This window comes from Tupaia chinensis, unplaced genomic scaffold, assembly GCF_000334495.1.
Source record: "Tupaia chinensis unplaced genomic scaffold, TupChi_1.0 Scaffold000226_1, whole genome shotgun sequence".
NCBI classification, from domain to species: domain Eukaryota; kingdom Metazoa; phylum Chordata; class Mammalia; order Scandentia; family Tupaiidae; genus Tupaia; species Tupaia belangeri.
The window spans coordinates 3,904,208-3,913,728 of NW_006159701.1; the positions used below are offsets into that span (position 1 = coordinate 3,904,208).

General features: G+C 44.0%; 1 protein-coding gene across 1 annotated transcript; it reads right to left on the minus strand.

The window, feature by feature from the left end:
- Positions 1-1,686: 1,686 nt before the first annotated feature.
- On the minus strand, positions 1,687-9,521 carry XBP1 (X-box binding protein 1; the record flags this gene model as incomplete). The annotated part of the gene is given in 6 exon segments (XM_014587616.1): positions 1,687-2,836; positions 3,145-3,228; positions 3,231-3,290; positions 5,609-5,743; positions 8,260-8,356; positions 9,414-9,521. Coding segments are annotated over 6 exon segments (1,030 nt in total), but the record flags the coding sequence as incomplete, so codon positions are not given.

Sequence of the window (9,521 nt, forward strand, 5' to 3'; positions counted from 1 at the left end):
TCTGCCTTGTCTTTGCTTCATACCGTATTTAGTAGAAAACCCAGGAGATAGACATAGGTTGGTGTGGCAAAGCTCGAAAAAATAGTATGCAGGCATCTTGTCACCTATTATCTTTCATCTCAATTATGGGACAACCCTCTGTCTTTAGTGGAAATCTTGTTTTGGTTTTCTGGAATGGTCTTGATTTTCATTTCTAACCATTCAATTTGGTGTTTGAGTATGAAAATGTCTTTGAATACCAGGTGTTTTCTCAAGGCTGAGCACACTGTTTAGTCATTTTTACCCATCTGTGTAGGAAATGAAAACCTTGAAAATCTATACAGGTTATGTATGTCCTTGTCCTCCTAGTGCAGCTGCCTCTTTCATATGGTGTCATTGAATGTAAATGACGTGAGCCTCAATCTCCAGATGCTTGTGCTATTACAGAGGTTCAGATGCATCTGTAGCTGACATTTGCCTATACAATCCTTAAATAGATCCTTGGCATTAAAGTGTTCAGAGTTACAGAAAATCAGGTGAGATAAAGTTTTTAAACATGCAGCTAGAGGTTGTCTTTAATTTACAATACGGAAAGTGAGCCTAAGCAAGCTTGCATTGCTGAGCACTAAGATTGGGTTTTGATGGGCCCAGCAGGTGGCACACTGCTTGGTGTGCTGGACTCCCACATGGCCTATCAGGGGCTCTCCCTTCAACTGTTAGGCTGACTTGACTTGAAATGTGCCTCCAGTCCCCACACCAAATAGTCCCTTGTACTTGATTAAAACTATAGTCGTCTTTGCCTTGCTTAGAATTCCCTGAATCCTGCCTCCCTTTGTCTCATTCACTTTGACCTCCCCATAGTCTTAATAATAGGAAACTGGCCCAGCCTGGCGGTACAGTCTGCTGCAAACTGAACTGCAGTGCTTGCAACCTCTGTGGGTTTGATCCTTGGGTTATGCATGTGGCCCCAAGGTCCTGATGAGCTGGAGGGCTGGGGAAAGGGGATTATTGGTGTGGCCAGAACTGTCAAGGGTGCTTCTCTCACTCTTTCTCACACATACATGTGTTTTCTCTCATGTATAGATAAATTTTAAAAACAGAATGATTTCATCTGCTGGCATAGGTGAATTTTCTTTCTTTCTTTTTTTTTTTGCTATTGGGCATTTGCAATCACCAGAGACAGAGAGATGGGGAAAGTGAGAAATCACCCTTACCCCCAGAAGACAGACATACCTCAATCCATTTTCTTGGGATTTGGGGCATGCATGCACACGTACCCAATGTGTTTTTCAAGGGTCCAGGACTTAACCGTGGAGTTGGCTGTGGGGGAACTAACACCTTCACAACCACGGTTGGCCCCAGTGAAATAAATTCTATAAGTAGAGCAAGTCCTTTAATATCTTATAAGATTTCCAAATGGAATCTTCCCATCATGAAGGATGATCATGTTATCAAGTCTCTCCAATTTGAAAAACATGCTAGGCACATGTGCATACATGTCCAGAATCCCAGAAGGAGAACTGGAGGAGAAGAGATTGTGACATGGCCATCTTCCATGGGAGTGCATGCTTGCTCACTCACTCTACATTAAGTGTGTGTGCCCTCTAGCAAAATATTTTTTTTAAATGCCCTGCTCACTTTTGTTAGATAAATTATTACCATGGCAAACATTTCTTCTAAAACCTAGAAGGAAACAAAGAACAAAGATGCTGCATTGCACTTTTTAATTGCATGGGTAGTTTTAAATAAATGGAAAAAGCACCTTCCAGAAGCTACACTAGCAGGAAAAGATTCCATCAAGCATTTACATAGTAAATTTCTATAATTTGACAAAAGATTCTTGATCTTTACTTGAACTGTACATGAGGGAAAAGGAGCCCCCTCAGGTAGGTATTCACTCTGCTTACAGAAGCAAACTAAAAGACCTAAAATCAGAGGCAAGCCCGGGATGCAGAAAAGGGGGAAGAGAAATGATAAAGGGCCAGCCATAAATTCCATGACTACTTTAAGACGCTTGTCCAATGTCCCTTATACTTTAGGGCAAACTACAGAACTACAGTCCTCAAGATAAAAGCAAACCAAAGACTGTAGTTCTGAATTATAGTAATATAGTTGAATACAACGGACCGCTGGATGTTAAAAGACAATGTTTGGGATCATCTATGAGGTTTGAACAAACAAATACCTTAGAGGAATTCTCTAGGACTGTGCACCCTCTACTTTGGCTTTTTGAATGAAGCATAGAAAACATGTTTCTCATCTATCCTCCAGGCAGTGTGACAGTCAAGGGAAAGGGTGACAGGGTCACTTCTTAGACACTAATCAGTTGGGGAAAAAGAGTGTCCTCCCAGGAATGGTTTACACCAAGTGGAGAGGACATGCTGTTGCTGAAGGGGTAAGGGGAGCCCTCATATCCGCAGTCACTATAAGCATCCAGCAGGCAGGAAGATGGCTTCAGGCAGTTGCTGGAAGAAAGTAGATTGGAGATACCCAGCTCTGGAATGAAGTCATCTGTAGGTTCCTCCTTCACTGAGACAATGAGTTCAGGGTGATCCTTCTCTGAGGGGCTGATAGGTGCTTCCTCGATTTTCACTACCACGTTAGCTTGGCTCTCTGTCTCAGAGGGTATCTCTAAGACTAGGGGCTTGGTGTATATGTGGTCAAAACGAATCAGTTCATTAATGGCGTCCAGCTTGGCTGATGACGTCCCCACTGACAGAGAAAGGGAGGCTGGTAAGGAACTGGGTCCTTCTGCATAGACCTCAGGGAGCTCCTCCAGGCTGGTGGATTCTGGGGAAGGACATTTGAAGAACATGACTGGGTCCAAGTTGTCCAGGATGCCCAACAGGATATCAGACTGGAAGAGGCAAAAATGAAACAGAGTGTAACTATCAGAATGCACGTAAGAATCTATCTAGAGCACCCAGTACTGGGTTCCATATTGTAAATTAACCATTATGCTCCAAGATGACCTCAGGACCCACAAGACCCATTTATGTAGATCTCGCTCCATGACCTAAAACATCTGGCACTAGGACAGTAATTGATGTTCACTTCTGACCCCACCAAAACTAACTTCTGCCTTTGTCTGGTTAGGAATGCCAGGCATCGAATAGGTGGAATTAGCTAGTTATATAGGTCTTGGTAAGTCCAAGTGATCCCTACCTCAGAGTCTGAAGAGTCAACGCTGTCAGAATCCATGGGGAGATGTCCTGAAGGGGTGACAGCTGGGCCTGCACCTGCTGCAGAGGTGCACGTAGTCTGAGTGCTGCGGACTCAGCAGACCCGGCCACCGGCCTCACTCCATTCCCCTGAGAGAAAAAACCAAAGTGAATAAGTAACCGTGAGTCCCTAAGGAAATGCTCACTAGGAAGCTCATAAGAAAGTTAGAAAACTTCTTCAGAGCTGAAATCTTTACATTTTTTCCCCCATTTCCTTTTTTAAGACAGGATCCTGCCATATTACAGTCCTCTTGCCTTGGCCTCCCACCTGGGAACTAAACAAGTGTGCACCACCATGCCTGGCCTTTAGGCTGGACCAGGAATCAAACCCGGGCTTCCCATGTGGTCCCAGACTGTGGAGCACAGCATCTTAGCAGTGCACACCACCCTGGCTGAATCCTCCATTTTCTTAAGTCCTCCTCAAGAAATGAGAAAAGGGAGGTAAGACTAACTTTTCATTGTCGTTTTCTGTGCAATGAAACAGTTTTCCTCTCGAAGCAAAGATTCAGGCAAGACTGATAAATGCCTTAATGATATTTGTCTCAGTACGATAATTTTTAAAAGAATTATTTAGTTTTACTTATTATTATTTTGAACAAAGAAAGATGGGGGAGCTGATAAAGCAAGCCGCCTGGTCCAGGAGTCAAACCACAGTCAGCCATGTGGGATTCCAGCTCCTTAACCACCATACTACCTGCTGGTCGCACAATATTCTTTAAAAAATTATATAATAGGGGCTGGCAGGTGGGCATGATGGTTAAAGGCTCTGGATCCCCACATGCCCAACCACAGTTCGAGTCTCGAACCTGACAGCTTGCTTTCTCACTTTCCCTTTCCCTTTCCCTTTCTCTCTCTCTCTCTGTCTCACACATACATGTGCTCAGAATGTTTTTCAAGCTGCTAGAGCTGGGATTCAAACCAAGGTCAACCGTTTGGAATCTGGCTCCCTTTACCACTAGGCCACAGGGCTGGCCCAACTCTTTTATAGTTGAAATTTTTAAAGTTCTTCCTGAACATTCTCTTTACAGACTTAAAACTGCCATATTGTCAATCCAAGACTTTAATTGGTTTCATTGAATTTGACACAAGTCAGACTAAAACTCATATGAACCATCTTCAAAACCTTTAGTAGAAAATGTATATTATATAAAAATCATGCAGGGATTTCACATTTTTTGTGTGTGGGAGGGGGAGAGGTTTGTGCTAAAGGGAATGTGCACTCGCCAGAAAGACAGAGAGAGACAGAGACAGAAAGCGAGAAATCATCCCTCAGAGGGGATGGCCATGCCACAATCCCTTCTCCATTTTCCTCTCAGGATCTTGGGCACACACACACACACACACACACACGCCTGGCGTGAGTTTAAGCCACCAGGTCCAGGACTCAAACCGTGGTTGACTTCATGGGAGTCCAGCGACATAGCCATTACGCCAACTGCTGGTCCTGGGATTTCAAAATTTTTTTTGTACCAAATCAAATTCATACTTTAATTCCCTTTTTCTTTCTTTCTTCTGTTTTTTTTTTTTTTTTAATATATTTACAAGCAAGTATTTTTTTGACTTTTGACAAGTTCTCTTTTGGTTCTTGCTTTGTTTTTCTCTAAACATAACTAGGTACAGTTCTGTGACAGTGAATCAAGTCTTTTGTAATTTTTTAAAAAGTTTATGATAGACCACTTGTGTGTACATGTGAGGGTGACAGAGATGGAATACAGAAATAGAGAGAGATATATGAGCACCCTTCACAGGGTTAATTCCATTTTTCCATGAACTCTTTCAAGTTTCTTCATACATCACCCTTCTCTTATCAGAGAACTGCCACTATCGCAACAAATCCTCTCCCTATTCATTCATATTTATCAATGAACTATTATATTTTTTCATAGCACTCAAAATCTGATTTGACTGGCTTTCCTCCCCCAGTCCTCAATACTTACATGGTACACCTTGTTGGTTTATTTGGCATTTGTTAGTTCTTGTTCTTAGAGAGCCATGTAACTTATTTTTATCATTGGGATTTAGTATTATTCATTACATATTGGATAAAATAATGTGTTGTTAAAGAATACCCTGCCTGTATGGAAATGTCTTAAAATGAAAGGAAAATGGGGGCCGGCAGGTGGTGTGGTGGTTAAAGGTGCTGGACTCCCATATGGCCGACCATGGTTCACGTCCTGGACCTGGTGGCTTGCTTTCTCACTTTCCCTCTCTCTTTGTCTCTCTCTGATCAAGCTAGAAAATAATCATCATAATAAATAAAGTTGAATAAAATAATTCTTTAAAAAAGAAAGAAGAAAGGAAAATGTCTAGAACCCTTAATCAGAGGCCTAGAACATAAACATAACCATTGGGTCATGTGACTTGGAACCAATTCTCACATGCAGCACCGAACAAAGGATATGATTTACCTTGGCCTCCGCCTCCGTCTCCTCTTCAGTAACCAGGGCATCCATCCCCAAGCGCTGTCTTAACTCCTGGTTCTCAACTAGAAGGCCATGAGTTTTCTCCCGTAAAAGCTGATTTTCTAGCAAAAGTTTTTGGTTCTGGAAAAAAATTCGTAAGAGACTATTAAAACACCTTACTCTGGGGCCGGCAGGTGGCGTGCTGGTTAAGGGTGCTGGACTCCCACATGGCCAACTGCAGTTTTCACTACAGTTGGTTTCCTTTCAATCTTGAACTTCTGGGCGAGAAAAATCTTTGCTTATGCAGTTATTCATAGTAGGTATTAGAAGGCTAGGCCAGAATTATGGAAAGTAAGCTATTTCATGGGGTCAAAAATAGCACAGTGCCTCCAACTACTAATATAGACTTCAGGAAAGGGTGACATATGGCATTTAGAGATGTTAAAAAAAAAGATTGGGGCCAGCAGGTGGCGTAGTGGTTAAGACGCTGGACTCCCACATGGCTGATCATGGTTCATGTCCCGAACCTGGAGACTTTAAACTCATGCTAGGCATGTATGCATGTGTGCCCAAAATCCTTGGAGGAGAAGGGGTTGCGGCATGGCCACCCCACCCACAGGGTGACTTCTCACTTTCCCCTCTCACTATCTCTCTCTTGTCTGAAGAGCACATGAGCACTATGGCAAAAAACTTAAAAAAAAAAAAAAAAAAGATATGTTAAAGAAAGAAAATACTAGTGCTAGCTCTGTAGAGCAGGTAATGTGCTGCTTAAGTGAAGCTAAATCTGGACCACCCGGTGGCATGGCAGTTAAAAAGGCTGGATCCCACATAGCCAACAGCATGGTTCAAGTGCCAGACCCAGCAACTTGAAAAACACACCAGCAGTTAGCGTAATGGCTATGTCGCTGAACTCCCACGTAGTCGATCGCAGTTCGCGTCCTGGATCTGGTGGCTTAAAACTCACGCCAGGCACGTGTACACGCGTGCCCAAGATCCCGAGAGGAGAATGGAAGAGAAGGGATTGCAAAGTGGTCATAGCCATTGGGAGGTGCTTTCTCACCTTTCCCAGATCTCTTTGTTTATGGCAAATGCACGTACCCTGTAGCAAATTTTAAAAATAAAAGAGAGAAACTAAATCCCACATAGCAAATACTGTTCAAGACGGTGGCCCAGCTGGCCTGAAAACATGCCAGGCACACGTACAAGAACCCAAGGTCCAATGGGCTGGAGGACTGGAGGAAGGGGATTGTGGCATGACCAGATTCTATGAAGCATTCATCTCGCTCTCTCACACATATATGCATGAGCTCTATCATGAATAAAGGAAAAAAATAATACTAGCTTAAACCAGCAGGTAATAATAAAAGTGATAGTGGGAGTAATGGACTATAAAACCAAAATAAGTAAAAGCAAACTGCTCCTGAATGACTCATGTTTCTTATATAAGCCAGCTAATGATTCAAACTTTAAAAAGAACAATATAGGGCCACCCAGCAGTATGGTGGTTAAGGCAGCTGGATCCCACATGGCCAACTGTACAATTTAAGTTCCAGACCATTCACCTTGAAAAATACAGGGTGGGGGGGGCGTTAAAGGGGGCAGCTGGAGTGGTGGTTAAGGGCGCTGGACTCCCACATGGCCGACCATGGTTCGAATTCCAGAACTGGAGGCTTGTTTTCTCACTTTCTCTGTCTCTCACTCTGTCCCTCTCTGGTCAAATTAAAATAAATACACAAATAGATAAATAACGTTAAATAATTATTAAAAGAAAGAAAGAAAAGAAAAGAAAAACATGCCAGGTATGTGTATGTGCATGCCTAAAATCCAGAAAGGAAAAATACAGAAGGGATTGCAGCATGACCATCTCCTCTGGGGGATTGCTTTCTCTGCTCTCTCTTTCTCTGCTCTCTCTCTCTCTCTCTCCAGTGAGCATACGTGCCTTATAGCAGAATTAAATAAATATATATAAATAATCCATATGTATCCAAGATGTATAACTGGCAGCAATTTAAGATGAAACCATAGAAGGGGAAAGGAACTTCTAGAGAACTCTTGTCAAGTCAGGAAGAATCTGGCAAATTTAAGCAATGATTTCCTATCTGCTCTTGCTAATTTCTTAGTACTAACTCACTAAATACTGAAATCACCAACCCTGAGATAGATCTAGCTCCAAATGCCAAAGAGCCAATCACTTCTGCTTTCAATAAGCTTCACCACTTCATCAACTACCTAATTCATAGTATTACCCTAACTTGGATTAGTATAACTTTTTTGTTTCATTTCCTTTCTTTTTTTAACTTTTTTTTCATTGTCAGAGGGCATGTAAGTTCACTATTGAGAAATAGAGAAAAGATCCCCAACAATGGGGCATGATCACACTACAATCCAATTCTCTATCCTTCTGGGATTTGGGACACACACACATGCCCGGTGTATTTTTCAAGCCTCCTGGGCCAAGATTTGAACTATAGTCAACCATTTGGAATCCAGCTCCCTTAACCACTAGGCTAGGGGGATGGTTGGAGTTTAACTTCTAATGACAGATTCAATCATATTCTAAAAGGACTGAAACAACTTAGATTGTGCAGCAGATATCAGAACATTCACAGAGGAAGGAAACACAATGGCTAAGAGGGTTGGGCCTTAGGTAGTTTTACCTCTTCTTCCAAATCTACCACTTGTTGTTCCAGCTCACTCATTCGAGCTTTCTTTCGGTCTCTGGCAGTCTGAGCTGCAACTCTGTTTTTCAGTTTTCTGCGAAGAGAAGGAACATACCACACTGAGTCACCTCCAAACTTATTTATATCTTTATTTGAAAACTTAGCCAGCTGGTGCTTTCATTTCCATTTACAGTATAAGGTAGACTAATGGGAAAATACACTTCGGCTCCTCCCCTCAATAAAACAAAACAAAAAATACAGCCTCTGTCAATCGATCTTGAAGACCTGCTTCATTCTCCCATATTGCATCATCCACCTCCGTCTCAGCAGGCCCACGTGGGGCTGGACACTGCACCATTCATCTTGCATCATAAGGGAAACTTTCCTCCTCCCCCTCCTACTCCTCGCTGCTTTCTGACTGCAATTCCCTCAAACTGGATCCAACTTGGACTGATTAAATCTACCAGGGTTGAAATCCAGCTATGACATCAGCCCTCGCTCCCCGCATCCAACTCAGGTAAAGGAGAAGCTGAAACCTTGACCTGTGTTTGCTCAGAAGACACTTCGTAAATCACCAAAGGCACAATCATCAGACAGGAATGAACATTCCGGAGGGCTAGTGCTCACAGCAGCCCATGTCTCCCTCTCCCCAACGTTAGAGCTGAAGTAGGTACCATCTTAAGGACGCAGCCTGAGCTTGACCTGGGAGCCTTCCAGAGCCCGTTCAACAGCCCTGTCTTTTTAGCTCTGTGCTCTTTCAAAAGAGCAGATCCACTAAGAACAGACCTCTCCAAAAAAGCAGGTAAACTAAGAAGAGGCTATTCGACTCAAGTTACACCCGAAGTACAGAAAGACTGAAAGACAGGGCTGGTCACCGGGCAGGCGAGCAGGAACGCAGGTGCCTGCATCCCCAGTCCGGTCGTCCTTAATGACAGAAGTAAAGAAAAAGCCCAGGTAGCCATGGACTCCACCCAGCGCGAAGGATCCGGGTCAGTCCAGGCTTCCTGCTCCGCCCCGCCCCGCGCCACGCTGGCACTGGACCCGCCAGGCCCAGGGCTCCCGAGCAGGGCGCGGTCGTCAGCGCCTGGCCCTGGCCCTCAGCCCGCTGTCCCGGCTTCAGATCGGTTCCCAGACCCCGGCCCCTCGCCCACCTCCTCAGCGCCTTCTCCTCGGGGCTCAGGTGCGTGAGGCGCTGTCTCTTGCGCGCCTGGGGCGGCCCTCCGCCAGCCGCCTCTGGGCTGGCCCCTCTCTGGCCCGCC